General features: G+C 50.9%; 1 protein-coding gene across 2 annotated transcripts in view; it reads right to left on the bottom strand.

The window, feature by feature from the left end:
- Nucleotides 1-15,854, bottom strand: part of ITGA11 (integrin subunit alpha 11) — a 167,720-nt gene that overhangs the window by 137,549 nt on the left and 14,317 nt on the right. For both annotated transcript variants that reach the window (XM_019503937.1, XM_019503936.1), the window contains exon 2: nt 6,833-6,944. In XM_019503937.1, coding sequence (XP_019359482.1) covers nt 6,833-6,944 — 112 coding nt within the window. The remainder of the gene's footprint in view (nt 1-6,832; nt 6,945-15,854) is intronic.

Genomic DNA, 15,854 nt, shown 5'->3' with positions numbered 1-15,854 from the left:
CAGCCCTGGAGGCACACTCAAGCTATGGTATTCATGCACGTACAGGCAGCTGTTGTTGATCTCTGACTTTATCCCCAACAGGACGGGGGTGACTTTGGTATCCCGTTCCCCGGCCTTTTCAGGGCCTGATCCAGCTCTCTGGAAACACCTTATTTTCATGCCGATGGGCTGGTGTCCTCTGTGTTTTCAGTCCAGTGATTTTGCCTGTCACCAGCCATAGATGGTTTTCCCTGCAACCGTGGTTGTCACTCTCATGAGCGGTCCATGCATAGACACTGCTTACAGAACAGATTGGCCCGCTAGCTATACCCCGTGCACCTAACGTGCGCCTGGATTTCAACTTGTCGGCAAGCTGTTGGCTTCTGTTGCTCCGCTTCACCCATTTCTGGCCTTTAAAACACCTGAAATTTAATCCTAAAAATGATTCCCTCCCCAAAACAGTCACGAGTGTTACCATGACCTCCCTTCCCACTTCTGCCTCTTCATCGCACCCCTGAAAGCTGCAACTCCAAGTACCATTTTCTCAGCTCAGAAGTGGCCCATCCAACATCTTCCTATGGAAACCGGCTCAAGTCAAAGCAAAGCCTTCCACCCGCTTGAGGTCTGTCCTTTACCGGCCCTTATTTTGCACCCTTTATTTCACAGCAAATCTCTTGGTTATTCATAAAAGCTCAGGCGCATTTTTGTGAAAGGCATCTGAGGACCAGCCCTGGAGAATGGAGCCTCCTGCCCCATGTCTTCGCCCTGCCCTTGAGGGGTCTGGGGCTGAAGCGGGGGCTCATTTTCCATGCCCAACTTGGCTCCTCTACTCAGGCCACAAACAGAGAGGGGCCAGTTTGTGCCTGCTACAGCAATTTTGCGATGCAATGCCCATTTTCTAGGAAATGAACCAAGACCAACAACTCAGACGGCAAAGACTTCTGGTCACCTAAATGTAGGGTGGATGGGAGCCAGGAATCTAGCAGTAATTGTACTCCCATTCCGCTTGCCAAAGCATTTTTTTCCCTAGGGCCTAAGAGACGGAAATACTTCACTGAAAGCTAAAATGAGCTGCTGGGCTTTAAACCAGGAGGTGGTTTCTGAAAATGAGAACGTGAATAGCTAATAATTAAATGACGACTGTAGGTGTGCAGGGGAATGCTTCCCTCTGTGACTACCTGAGCGGTGGCACCATGAGACCACGAAGTATCACAATGCATCACTTGCACCAGTGCTCATCTGCATGGGCAAGACACCACCGATTGGCTTGAAGCCTGGGATGGTATTGCCTCCAAACTTAGGTCTGCTCTGTTGGGTTACCTTCTAACTTGGAAATTATTTGGGATGATGAAAACGTGCCTGCCCCCGGTCTCATCTTGGTGCTTGGATATCCCAGTGCATAAGCTTGTTATGCCAACCGATGCAGGAAAATAGGGGTTCATCTGGAAAAAGGTGATCTTTTTATGTCTTTAGTTCAGAAAGAATTAAATCCCAAGCTCTCTGTGTGCCACCAGCACTAGCTATAAAATGAGTGCAATTAAATTCAACCCCACCAGCCTTAAAAATGATCACCCACTCGATCAGCCAGGAGTCAGACCCTCAGCAATGTGAGACAGGGGGCTGTGACTGAAAAGTCAGAGCATCCAAGGGGTTTGGGACCAGGCTGGAGGAGCCCAGCTAGTGCCCTGCCAGACGTCTCCTTATCGCAAGAGGGAACCGGCTGGTCGCAGGGGAAGCAGCAAGCCTGATAGGAGAGGCTGGTCCCACACCATTAGGGCCTTATCAGTCATTACCAGCACCTTTAGTTCCCCCACAAGGACCTAATAGGGCCCCAAAGCCCCAGCACTGTGCTTTTGCACCAGTCTGAGACTCCCCGTTGCTGAAAGATGTAGCCGCGCACAGCTCATGCTGCAATGGTCCAGTCTATTGGCAGAAACGGCACTCGGAGGTGTTTCACTGTCACGCACTGAAGAAGTTTCATCCAGTGTCGGGCAGTCACTTTGGGCTGAATTCTGTCCTTAAAAGCCACATGGGAGCAAAGAGAAGGGAGAGAGAGCAGGAAACCAGATGTGGCCCACTGGCATCTTCCAGCTGTGGCAAGGAGATGCAGGTCGATTGCCTGGGAGTGCTCGAGAGCAGCAATTGCACTTGCATGGTGTACAGCCACCCTTGCACCACTGGTGGGTTCAAGCTGGTGTCCCAGTAGGGTCCAGGGGCCCTGGCCCATCTCCAGTTTGTCTGGCAGTTTGGGGTGAGGATCACAGGCAAACAATCCAGCCTGAAAATAAATAGCTGTGGGGATACTATGGCTGCGATGATAAACCCGCGATGGATAGCAGACGTTTCTTGCTAGCTCTCCCCCACTACACACACCATCCAGCAAAGGATGGAGGTCAATGCCAACAGGTTGCATCTCCTGCTCCAGGTCATCACAAACCAGATTTCAAGTCAGGTGCTTTTTTAATTCTCCCTATACAAAAAAAACCTTGCTGCATTCTCCCGCAAAGCTGGGGGTACACCCAGCAATGACGGAGAGCTGTAGCCAGAGGTGCAATGGCTAGCAATACATCATTTGGGTATCAGTCACGAGGACTTAAATCATGATCAAAGATCAGCAGTGTGTAGCGGATTGCTCTGTCCTGCTGGAGGTGGATCATGCTTCTAGGTTTTATTAGCATTGCTGGATCGCCTACCGAAGGAGACCGGGGTGGTTAAATATGCGGCAGGCTGTGATCCGGACTCAGGTTTGGCTTCATCAGAAACAGGCAAGGAGGAACCTGGTTGGATGCTGGACATTGAACTCCAGGAGATCTGATCCTAGCTCAAATCAGGTTTCCTGAGATGATGGCTAAGTAAATGCTGGTGACATTTGGGACTGAAGCGGAGCCCCTGCACGTGGCAGCAAGGTCACTAGAAGGTGTTACGTGCACAATGCTGTAGTGACAGCAGTCAGCCCCTGCATGCTCCACAACGTGAGCAGTGCTACTAGCACCAAGTTATTCGTGGTGCCCATCTGACCATTTCACAGTCCTGGCTTTCTTATGAGCACTCACGTGGACAGGCTTCCCCAGGCCTCGTGCTGGGGAAAGAGGCCACTGAGTACGGACCCTTATTCATATGCGTATGCAAGGATCTGGGGGTGGATACCTGGATCCATCCTTTGGTGCTGCCTCTTTGAAATTTCCCTGATCCAATCAGCTAAGGTGGCTTAAATATCCAAATCACAGAACAAATCCCCAACCATGAGAGAATGCAACTCTTAGAGAGTCCACAGGTTGAATTTCCCCCTCTGCAAACAGCTCCGAGCACAACGCCAGCTTCAGAAGAGGTCCGGTAACACCAACTCGAAGTGCAAACACCCCTGACTGCTCTGAGCCATTGGAAACATCACCAAAACTCCTGGGAAATGCTATTGAGGGTCCTCAGTGACTGCCCCCCGATATATGACTTATTTCAAGCATGCGGTTAACAAACAAGCTGGACAGCCAACGCGCGCTGGTTTAGCAGGTTCTGCATTTGCTGAACCCCAAGGAGACTGAGATTTCACTTACTGGCCGTCAGCAAACAGCAACAGCTGGCAGCACTCATCTCTGCTCCATTCATTTGCTTGCATTGCCTGGTGCTGGCAGCCAGCAGACAGAGGCGGTGGACGACCGCTTAAATGAGGCACTTGGAGCGTCTGCTGCGGACGTACAAGTCACTGCTGTCCCAGATGGAAAAACTACAGGCCTCAAGTTGGAAAAGGATTTTCTCACAATCCACAAAGTGAGACAAAAAAGCAGGAAAAAGAGATAGGCCCTTCGTGGCCAGGGGTAGGGCTGGAGGTGTCCATCACCCCAGATTCAGTGCCCCTGCCAGGGACTTGAAGGGTACTTTGCAGTACTGAAAAATCAGGCCACCTCTTTGAGGTGACCTCTTGCAGGCTATACTTGCAGAAGGGACAGAGCAGCCGCTCTCTGGAGATCAGGTCTGTAAGGCCCTTCAAGCTGGCATGCAAAAAAATAAAATAAAATCACAAGCCAGTGATGCAAATGTCAGTTTAGGACAAAAGCCAATGTAAGGTTCAGCGGGAAAGTGCCCAGACCCTCCGTTTGCAAAGTCCTAGCGATGACTGAAGTTCAACAGACACCTTCAAATATATATTTGTCTTTTCAACCTGCCACAGCCAACATGCTACCTTCCAGCTTCCCAACCAGCCCATAGGGGCAAATGCTCAAAGGGAAGGTGGGTTTAATTCTCTGGATCTAGATCTGATAGCCAGCTCAACCCGTGGCCCAGCTGTGAGAGGCGAAGGGAGGCTGGGACCCTCCACGGCTTTATTCCCTGCTGAGCTCTCTGTGAGCAAACCCTCCCAGTGAGGTGCTCTGGAGCTGCAAGTGGCTTCCCTTTGCTCGGATTTGGGCCTTTCCCCCTCTCAGTTAACACAGATGTGCCCTGTGCTGTTTATAACAAGCCTTTCCCACCCCCCCCCGTGCCAGCAGCTCAGTCTGTAATTAAAGTGGGACACGGCGGGACTTGGGAAGAACACGCCATCGCTCTGGCCTTAGAGAAGCCAGGGAAGACGTCCAGCTGCAGCCTCGTCGCTGGCCACAGCACAGTGCATCTGGGCAGATCACACGAGCCTTAAATTAAACCAGAAAGGAACCACGTCTAAGTGCGTTGGGGCAGCGATGACAAAAGCAGGGGAATCCAAAGGGAAGTCTGGCTAAGGCACAGCACCATGGCTGCCCGGATGCGCATGAATTGCAGGACACAAAAACAGTTCGGTGAAGTCTAAAATAACAGAGCCACTGCAGCCACGCCAGGCCACGCCGTAGAGTTGCAGTGGGGACAAGGAGCTGAATAGGAGCCAGCAGCGTGCCCTGGGTGCCAAGAAGGCCAAAGGCATCCTGGGCTGCACGAGTAGGAGTGCTGCCAGCTGGTCGAGGGAAATGATATTATTATTAGCAATGCCAATAAATGATTATTCTCCTCAATTCAGCACTGGGGAGGCCACATCTGGAGTCCTGTGTCCAGTTGTGGGCCCCCACTACAGAAAGGATGTGGACACGTTGAAAAGAGGCCAGAGGAAGGTGATGAAAATGGTTGGGAGACATGACTGGTGAGGAGAGGCTCAGGGAAATGGGCTGATTTAGTCTGCAGAAGAGAAGACCGAGGGGGATTGAATAGCAGCTGTCACCTCCCTGCAAGGGGTTGCAAAGAGGATGGAGCTGGGCTGTTCTCAGTGGGGGCAGATGACAGAAGGAGCAATGGGCTCAGGCTGCAGCAAGGGAAGTTGAGGTTGGTATTAGGAAAAACTTTCTCACTAGGAGGGTGGTGAATCACTGGAGCAGGTTACCCAGAGAGGTGGTGGACTCTCTATCCTTGGAGGTTTTGAAGACTTGAGTAGACAAAGACTTGTCTGGGATGATGTAGGTGGGGCTGGTCCTGCTTTGAGCAGGGGGTTGGACTAGATGCGACCTCCCGAGGTCCCTTCAACCCTCCTTGTCTAGGATGCTATGAGAGGTCTGGCCATGTGTTATGGGCAGGTGCCTTTCCGGACAGGGAAGGGCTCCCAAGACGATGGTAAATGGAGACACGGATGTACAACTGCATAGTACATCAGGCCGTGCATGGATGGCCGAACTAGTCATGAGCTCATTCTGGCACCAGAAGTGATATAACCACATTTGTGTGGTGCTCTGTCCAGGTGAAGTCACCCCAATGCACTGGGCCACAGAGACAGACCCTGCAAGGCAGCGAGCGAGGCTGAGCGGGACTGTGACTACTGCACGTGTGGCAGGAAGGGAGAGGAGCAGTGAAAGCTGGAAGGGCAGGGCTGACACAAGAACAGGTGGGTAGGATCTGGGTACCAACAGGCTGCCCAATTCAGGACTAAAATGTGGATTTTTTTCACCACCTGGAAAAGGAGGCTCTGGAAGCATGGCCCACAGAGAGCACCTGGGAGCAAGAGACTGGCTCAGGTTTAAGATGCACTGAATAAAGAGGAAAGGGATTAGGCAGCGTAGAGGCTTATGGGCTGGCAAGGAGGCCAGGGGATGGGTAGGTGAGGCATGAAGAAGTACGGGGACTGTGTTGGGGGGATCGAGGGGTGTAGGAAGCAGGGAAGGGTGCAGCAGGAAGATGGGGTCCTCTGTGCGCGGCGGGGGATATGAAGCTATAGGAAGGGCGAAGTTGCCTGGAGGGAAGCCAAGGTCATGTTCGTGGGAGCTGAACCAGCCCTGCTTTGCCCAGCGACCATGCAAAACATGTCAGCACTGCAGGGTCCAGACAGCGCTGCAGCTGCTTCCTCTAGTGAGAGAAGAAGGTCTCTGTGACAGACCCTCCCACGAAAATCATGTCACCCTTCGGCGGTACCTTGGACTTCAACAATGCTCAGGAACAACAAAGAGCGAAGCCTCACAGTCTGGGGCCATAAGCAGTCTCCTCCTTGCTTCACCCCTGTGTCCTGGAGGAGTTTAGGCTGGGCAAAGGTCTGTGCAGGCACCAGGCTCCCAGCCCTGTGTTGCAGCCACTGAGCTTGCAAAGATTAAATAGACCCTCGCTCCGAGCAAATGCCTCCGTATGGGTTCAGTTCTGGGCTCTGGCACAGCAAGGCAAAACCCCAGAGACCTTCCTCTGGATCCGGACCAACAAAACAGAGAGCAACAGTCTCTTCAGCCAGATTTCTCAAAGCTGCCGCCTCCAAAGCAACAGCAGCTGAGAGAGGGGACAAGCACGGCGCCTGGACTGGTGATGAGGATGATACCACGCACACTAGGGCCTGGGCTGGATGCCCCACGAGCCGTCTTTCAACCCCGCGGTTCTTGCAGAGCGCTACGGCAGAGCTCCGCCACCGCTGATGTTCGCTTACCATTTCTTCCCAGCGATGTCATGCTGCTGCACCGTGTAGCCGAAATACGCTTCTTTGGAGCCCGGTATGATCTTGGGCCTTTTGGTGTCGATGTTGAAGGTGTCGCAGAATCCTGATGTCAGAGAAAAAGAAAACACATCTCATCAATCCAAGCCAATGGGGGAGTGGGGCAACATCTGGGACCGGGGGCATCCCTTACCTTGCTTGACAGGCAAAGCCATGCGAGTGCTAAGTGCGGGTCTATTCTGAACCCGCATCAGGAAGACAGATGTGTGTGTGTGTGTGTGTGTGGGGGGGGGGACACTGTCCAGGGGTTGGAGTCTGAATATACATCCTGCTCTGCAAGTCGTTTGTTGGGCAGCTGCATCCGCACCATAAGGGCCAAGCAGCCCATGGGGCACTGGACCAGCGGTGATAAGGGAGAAGCAGATTTACAGGGTTGCACAAGTCCCAGCTCACAGGTCTGGTCCTTTCCGCTGAAGAAAGGGAGAGATGCGAGTGCTCTGCATTTCCAGACTTCTCCCTTTGCCGGGAAACCTTCCTAATGCAGCAGGGCGACTTACCCCCGGCCCACGAACTGAGCTACCGTTCGTTTCTCACCCCGTACCAGTCTGCGCATCGAGGGACCGAGTTCGAGTGCTGCCCTCGGCTCCCCTGCGTGGGACGCGTCACTAGACCTCTGGCTGACCCGGGCTCCAACTATTTTTAAACCTGCTTGTTGAGGGCGGAAAAGGTCACAGCTGTGCAAATCTGAAGGAGGACACCTGTTTCTGCTCTCCAGCCCATCCGCAGGCTGCAGGGGCTTAACTCTTTTGAGCACCGAGACCATTTCTAGGAGCGTCTACGCTGCAGAGCCATCCTTGCCCAGGATAAGCAAAGTTATAAGAGAAGCAACGGGTTTTTTTGTGGGTCATCTGGAGCTGCCAGGAGCATCTAACAAAAGACGTCCCTCCTAATATCCTCCCGCTCACAAGCAGCGTAAGAGCAAGCCAGCTCCTGAATATGGACTGGTGCTCTAACAGGATTAGCAGATGGATGTCCCATCTATTCAATCCGGTCTTCATGACCAGACCGAGTGCCACAGTCATCGCAAGATCTCCGCGGCACTCTCCTACCTATCTGGTGGAAGCTACCGATGCTGCAAGGGGTGGAGGGTAGGGAAGGCAGCGCTCGAGCTCAACAGCAAGGGCCACGTGAGGAGCCCCAACACTGAACCTCTCCCCGGTTGAAGGACACCCCAACCTGGGGATGGAAAACACTGCAAACATGTGGCCATTGGGGCTTGCACCTCATGGGGTTTGAAAGATGAGTGGTCCGACCATGTCTTTAAACTGGCAGCCCTGAGCATGGGAGAATGAGAGATGCATCTTTCCCTTCCCCCAATCCTATGAAAATGGGGCTTGAAGGGACCTCATGTCATCCAGTCCCCTGCTCAAGGCAAGATTGTCCCTGCCAAATGTTGCCCAGCCTGCTCTTAAATGTTCCCAAGGATGGAGATCCCGCGGTGTCTCTAGGCAGCCTGTCCCATGGCTTGACCACCCTTAAAACCAGAAAGTTCCTCCTTGTCTCCAGCCTAGATTTCCCCTGCTAAAGCTGCAAGCTGCTGCTTCTAGCCCTCTCCCTGCCCACAGAGAGAAGCCCATCTCCATCCTGAAGAGCACCTGAATGTGCTTCAGACACCCTCCGAGGCCAAACTACTTCTTGCTCCGGCGTAGCTTGCTGCTGGCCTCTACTAGCCTGAACCTCGCCCCCTTTGCAATGTGCCAGCTGCCCTGCGATGAATACGTTGGGAGCCAACAACAACCAGTCCTCCCTGGATTCATTTCTAGTCACCTACTTTTGAGGGCGGATGCATGTAGGTGTTCAATGCATTTACTTCCATGCACCCGGGCCCAACATCCACGTAGCCACTAACTCCCCCTGCACAGATGTTTCGGACAAGTCATTATATACTCCTAATAGACCCGCACTGCAGGCATCTCACAGACCCCGTAAGCACCTCAACTGACGAGAGCAAGCAGGCTTTTTGCACTGATAAATGCACCTTCACCAATTCGATCGCCTAAGGCAGACAGGGTTAGGGAGAGGCTCATGCATTTTTGTACGAACGGTATTCTGTGGTCACTGAAGTCAATCAAAACAGTGCATTTTTTGGTGCGCTATAGCGTGTTCTTTCGGGACGTATTTCGTTGCTGCCGATGAGCTCAAGAGAGCTGGAATGTAAACAGCAAGACGAGGGGCTGCCAATGGGACGTGAAGAGCTCCCTCCTGCGCGCACGCAGTGCCGAGCCCGGGCAGAGCAACGATGGAACTATCTTGATGCGGTTCAAGAATTTTAATTGCAGTGAAAGAAATGAATGAGCCTGGCTTGATTTCTGCTGTGCTGCAGTACCCTCCGCGTTTGCCTCAGCACAGAAAGAGCAAGTAGATTTCTGGATATCCCTGCAAAAGCCAACGGATGTTTCTTGCAATCCCAAAAGCTGGGAGCCAGCTTGAGTTTTTATATACACACACATATTTACGGCCATTTATTTTCCGAGCAAATGCACAATGGTGTATACAACAGAAGATATTTATACAGCCCAAATGCTGGACTGCTCCCGAACCTCTCAGCTTGGTACATCTAGTAATCTTCTCCTCAAGGAGCTTCATGTTCAGAAGTCTTACTTTAGCATTTGTAAAGATATGCCGTTATCAGCAACATTGAGCTACAGGAAAGTACAGTTTTTGAATAGGATACATGCCTGACAGACGGATGGGCTTTCTGATCGGGATCAGCTGTTCGTGCTCAACTCAAAGCTCACATGCATTTAATAGGGACCGGGAGAAAGAAGATGAAGTATAGGAAAAATGTGAACATGTTCACCACAATGCATAAAATATGATGGAGTCAAGTCAAATCTTCTGGGGGTTTTTTTGCTTTTCACATCTGCCGCTTGCAGCAGCACACAACTGTGATCCAAGCCAGGCTGGCACAGGAGGGGAGCGATGCTTGCTAAACATTACAAGCAATGAAAGCCAAGACTGGATTATTTCGAGTCAGTTCTACGGGTTTCTGCTGCAGCTCCCTCTCAGGAGACAGAGGTGTTAAGGGTCCACGGTTTACATGGATTAAATAAGTCCTAAATAGCAGCAACTTTGTGGCTGAAAGATAAAGCCCCACTGTATGTGTACCAGTGAAGCTTGGGTGGCTCATACCATCCCCTAAGAAATCTTAGTTCTTAGGTCTGGTTTGAGTTAGGGGCAGCAAAGCTAATAGTGGCTTATCTGAACTCCCGTCTTCATGAGGATTATACCTGTGCCCACCGAGGTAGGGTAAGTGTCTGGGAAAGAAGAAATGCCAAATCACTGCTAGGGGTGTAGGTTGTAGGTGTGTTGGTCTAAAGACCAGGCAGACAAGGTGCTTTGGGTGAATCTGATATCTTTTATTAGACCAACTATTTGAGTTGGTCTATTAAAAGATATCAGATTTACCCAAATCACCTCTAGCTGAGGAATTTTCAGGTTCTTGGAGATACGATGATTAACTGATTGGCACAACTTGCGCCCTGGATTTACATCCTTCTGGAGAGTGAGGGCCAGGGAAGACCGGCCAGCCCCACATTCATGCAGACTGGCAGCACCTTTCTATTGGAAGCTGTGCTGCCCATGCTAATGAAATGCAGTTTTGTTAACTTCCTTTCCAAGGCTAGGATTATCTGAAAGATAATTCCCATGGCCTTCACTCCAACCTCTCTGACCTGATCAGTAAACTACACAGACGCTGTAGGAAGAAGACTCATTTTGATAAAATGACCGATGAGCATGAGATGCTAGAGACCTGTCTGTAGACCTGCGGAGGCTTGTAAGTAGGTTTATTCCCATGTCTCATCAAGTTGCAGGGTGTTGGGCTTGGCAATTACTCTCCTTTCTTGTGTTGGCTGCTGTGGGGTGCCTTCTTCTCACGCTCACAACAGCCTCAGGCACGCAAAGACAAGGTGCATTAGTTTGCAAGTATGGGTTTGGGCTGGTTAGGCTACGGCCAATGCTCAGCTTGATACGTCTCAGCCAGGATTGCTTGAATCTGTTCCTAAAGGCGTAATACGGCACATCTTGGTTTAAATGCTATGAACCTGGACTCGCGCTTGCCTCATGGACTATATGCTTTTCCCCAGAAACATCCTCCAGTTAGACACGAGCTGATCATAGGATTTGTGCAGGGATCCAGAAGAGACAGGGTGCCCTGAAGATGTGGACACTGCCTAGCTGAGATGTGCCTCTATCTCCCTCCTCAGAGGGTGGGAAATAGTTGCCTGGTCGCAGGCTCTGTGATGTGGGAACTGTCGACAAATAAACATTTTGAAAGGCGACCCCTTGGCCGCGGGCTGCTCCATGGGACTCATGATTTTTAATTTTATGGGCTATAAGAGGTCGTTGTCAGGAGAGCCTGAGAGGGGAGCTTCCCAGGCAAACATGCGGGATGGAAAGCATTTTTACAGGTAGTAATATTAGGAGCAAATCCAATTTCTTGTTACCATAGGAACAGAGCTGCAATGCTGGCTTCCTCAGCAGAGAAACCCCGGAGCCGAGCCAACGAAAGCAGAGGTGAGACCCTTTAAAATCCTACAGAAGAAATTCTAGAAAGCAGAGAAGATGAGATGTGAAGGTCACATGCAACATAGCTTGTGGCAGGACTGACTCATTTAACAAAAACACATCCCGGCCACCACCCGGCGTAACTAAAACCGATGGCAGCTTAACCAATACGGCTGGAAGCAATCAAGGCATCGTCGCGCTCGGGGGGACGGCTGAAGGTTATCACGGAGAACCAACACGCTGAATAAGCTGATCGAGACTCATGTAGCTCGGCTAAGGTATAGCGGGCCTAACCCTGACACCCTTTATGATGGTGAACCCCACGCTCTCCGGTGGATTAAACGAGTACAAAATGGAGATGAACTGGCTTGAATCTGACAAAGAGAAGCAGATGTAATGGCTGATTTTCAAAGCTACCTGTGGTATTTTAAAAGTTAGGCTACCAGAGGTCCCTGAGCAGCTACGGAAGTCCCCCCCAGTGATTCTTGCTCACTGGGGTGGGCTTTCTGATTCCCATCCGGTTACTCCCATTTCACCCTTGAATCCGATTCTGGAGACTCAGGCCATGATTACTCAAGGAAGAACCTAATAGAGCTAAAGGGAAGGAAGAAACGCACTGTTTTGTAACACCCGTTTCATGTGTCGGCTCTCCCGTAGCAAGCGGGAGCCCGACAGGGCAGCTCGCTCCTGACCGAGTCAGAGCAAAGTCATCTCAGTTGCGCGTGCACTTGCTAGATGCACAAAACACAAAGGACATCTGGCGTGCCGTCTCCCCTCCCCACCTTACCTCAGTATAATTTGTCTCTCTGCTCACACTCTACCTATATGAATACAAAGTTTAGTTGTTGCTACTAGCTCTAGCTTTGCACTAGAAAGGCGCCTACATCAGTAACAGTCTCAGTCTCAATGGAGGCAGGAGTTTAGCCTGTTAGGGAACAGGAGCAGCGGGTTTTTCATTCAGTGCAGCACAATTTTTCATTCCACGAGGCAACTGCGTCCTCTAAGTAACTTTATAGGCCATGTGCTCTGCCTGGGCAAGAGGATCCAGGGTGCATCCTTGCTCCCCATCTATAGAGTCTGAGGTGTCACCCAGCCCTAAATGATTCAGAGAGGCATAAGCTTGCCAAGGAAACAGGCTACCAAATGCAGGAGCCTATGAAAGCTCATGCCTCTCTGAGCAGGTCTCTGAGGTGCCACCCTGACTTCAGACCAATGCGGCCCCTCAGCTCCCTGTACCTGCAGCACGAAGATCTTATAAACCTGCTTGAGGCTAGGGACAGAAGTTACACGTAATCTAGTTTAAGTGATCAGAAACTGGGTTACACCTGTAACAGAACAGAAACTCACTGCACATAAACCAGTTTCAAAATGGCTGAAACTGGTTTAAGATATGTCTGGTTGAATGTAGTATCAGGCTTAACTGATTTAGATCACATCGGTTTATGGAACTTCTGTCCTTGACCCCTTCCTGGTTCAAGTTAAATCACAGTCCCCTAGCATCCCAGCATGCTTTGCAGCCCTAGGCTGGGCTGTGCTGTCTGCTCCAGCAGAGAAGGGTTGGCCGCACTCCTCTGCTCCCTCGCTGGAGCAGTGAGGGCTGGCTGATGAGGCGGGGGGGCAAGCCCGGCTGGGGATGCAGCCCAGTCTGCAGGGGAGGGAACTGCCCCCTGGCAGACTCTGGCCGGGGTCTGGAGCCAGGGAGGGGGGTTAGACTCCCCTTCCCCTGCTCAGACTTACTGCTGGCTGCGACTGTGGACTACAAAACCCAGAGGCACCTGGAAGCAAGATGAAGAAGTGATGAGAAACCATGCAGAGTCCTGCTGCTGTAATTCTGGACTGCAAATCCCAGAGACCTTGGGGGCAGCAGGAAAAGGAAGTGAGCACACAACCAGATAGCCTTTCTCCAGTGCCCCCTGGCTTCTGGCCTGAGCCACTGCAGACAAGTGGCTGCATTTCCTGATTCAAAGGTAAACGTCTGTTCACTTCTGTTTCAATTTATTCTGTGCAGCTTAGACTAACCTGCAAAAACTGAATCAATTCAGCCTTGGGCTTTTTGACTTTCTGTACTTAGCCTGAAGTTTTCCAAAGAAACATTAAACAAAGGCAAAAGTCCTCAAGTGGGCAGGCTGATGCATGGCCATAGTATGGTCCTGAAGTGATCACCACTCCTCCAGGAAAGATGGGATCCTAGAAATAACCCATCATGACTATTCATAAAAGGCAAGGAGGAAAAATAAATAGATACTGGTAATGTTTCTCTCAAGCTCCAGGGCCTAGATGGAACCTATTAGGGAAGTGTAAAATGGGCAGGTCAGTACACACGTGTGAACCGAGACAATGTGCTTTGGCTTGCTGTGTCCCCAGCAGAACAAGCAAGAGATAAGACCCCGAGTCAGCCTCTCCTCCTCCCAACATCCCCAGAAGGGCTGGCACAAAATCATAATGAACAAGACCAACTTGTATCATCAAATTGCCTCCATTTCCATTTTACTCTTAGCTCTGGGAGGGGGGGGGGAAAAAACCTCCTCCCATCAAACAATCCCTTGGAAACACCAGCAGGAGATGAAGTATTACCAACTACATGCCTTCAGTCATTAGCCAGGTCCTCTAAAAAAAGTGAGACCGACTTAAAAAATTATGATATTTGGGAGGAAAAAAGCCCAACCAATGTTTTTGGTTTTATCTTTACCTTTTGGTGTCTGAACTCTTAGGGCAAGATGTTTTCAAGCCCTTCTTGCACAACCAGAAGGCCTCAAAACTTACAATTGTCATGACATTTCAGGAACTGGAACTGCGGGAGGGAGAAACCCTCCAATGTTGTGAGGTTCTTGTAAGGTTTTATCAGTACTGGAGCCCAAATGTGTAATTCCCAACAAGCCTCACCCCCCACCAGAAGCAGGATCCCCTCTTTCTGCAGTTAGCCCTCTTCCAGGAGAGGCCTGGGGGTGAGGCTGTAGGGTCATGCCCAACCATGCTAGAAAGAGAGGATGAGACCGAAATAGGACATGCTGTGTTGCTCCCACACGCTCCAAAGGGACCTTGGTAGCCAGCACAGGAGCCTGTGAGTTCAAGCCAGGGTCTGAGATTAAGTGTTTCTTCCCTCTTGTCTGTACTGGAAGTGTGCAACTGTTGTCCAAACAGTTTTCAGAGTGCTTCAACAAGCACAGCTGTGGCCGAGACACTTCAGAGCTGGGGCACTTTTGGCAAAGGGAACACATGCACAGATAGGTCCCTGGAATTAGGAAGCCAGAAGAAGTCGCTGTGACAGTTAATTACCTTTCTGGCAGGCATTGCACTGGCTGTTTTGACTAGCAGTTAAGCTCCTGTATACAATTGTTGTCCTATCGCATCCTTTTCAAGGAACGAAAAAATGACCAAGACGATGCCTGGCCTTCATCACTGGAAAAGAGCCTTGGCCTGATTACAAAGAGAAGAGACAAGGTGGTATAAAGCTTGCATTAAGTGATACTATTCAGCACAAAGCTGGACCAAAGGAGGACTTAATCCTTTTCCATTAAGCATTTCACGACTTAACCCTTTTCCATTAAGTGTTTCACAACCACAGCCTGCTCAGTCCCCAGATAATGACCATTTTAAACATACAATCCTCCAGGCCTACAGTCCCAGCAGACTCTGCTATGTTATGTTTGTCTGGTCAGGGGCTCCCCCACTGCAATGCAGCTCCTCCTAGGATGAAAGACACTTTCCAAGCTGCCTACCGTGTGCTGCCCAAAGGGGATGCTGAGCCAGGGACATGGGCAGAGCTGGCAGGCGCTAGGGGTACGTGTATGGCACTCCTTCATGGCAGACTTGGCTTGGACCATTGGCCTTCAGGCTCAAGCATCCCAGGGAGTCTGGCCTGGGTGTGGGCGGCTGCATTGAAATGCCAGGCCTAATTTAAGGTGTCCTTGCTGTGCATGCGCCTGTGTGAGCTCCTAGACCATGCATCATGGGAGTGATCTAAGCTGCTCTGTCATTTTTTTCTGGTGATGTACAGCCAAAAATGTACAGTCCTGCCAGGGAACAGCGGGAGGCACTGGGGAATACCAGCGTGCGAGTGATTTTGGTTGAGTTTGGATCACTGTGTCCTCAACTACACGGTGGGCAGGTAACCAGCCCAAGTGAAAGCAAAGCCTGGTCCTCAGCCCATACTGGCAGCCCAGGCAGCTGGTCCAGGCTGAAAGCATCATTTAGTTCTGGCGAGAGAGCTGGGCATGGATGGGGGCAGGCAGAAGGGGAAGATCCCAGGGAAACTCTACATTTATCAGTTCTGTTTCCATAAATCAGTGCAAAACCTCCATGAATTCCCAAAGTGGAGAACTACACCAGATAGGAGCTCAAAGATAAAACAATTCTCACTGAACCAGCTGTATCCGTCTCCCTGAGACTGACTGCTTCCCACCCCGCCGCACTTTCTCCAAACATGCCTGCCATTTCTGTAGCTTCG

The sequence above is a fragment of the Gavialis gangeticus genome, unplaced genomic scaffold (assembly GCF_001723915.1).
Source record: "Gavialis gangeticus isolate Ggan-Ray unplaced genomic scaffold, GavGan_comp1, whole genome shotgun sequence".
NCBI lineage: Eukaryota > Metazoa > Chordata > Crocodylia > Gavialidae > Gavialis > Gavialis gangeticus.
The sequence above is the reverse complement of the archived record's forward strand: the minus strand, read 5'-3'. Positions and strand labels throughout refer to the sequence as shown.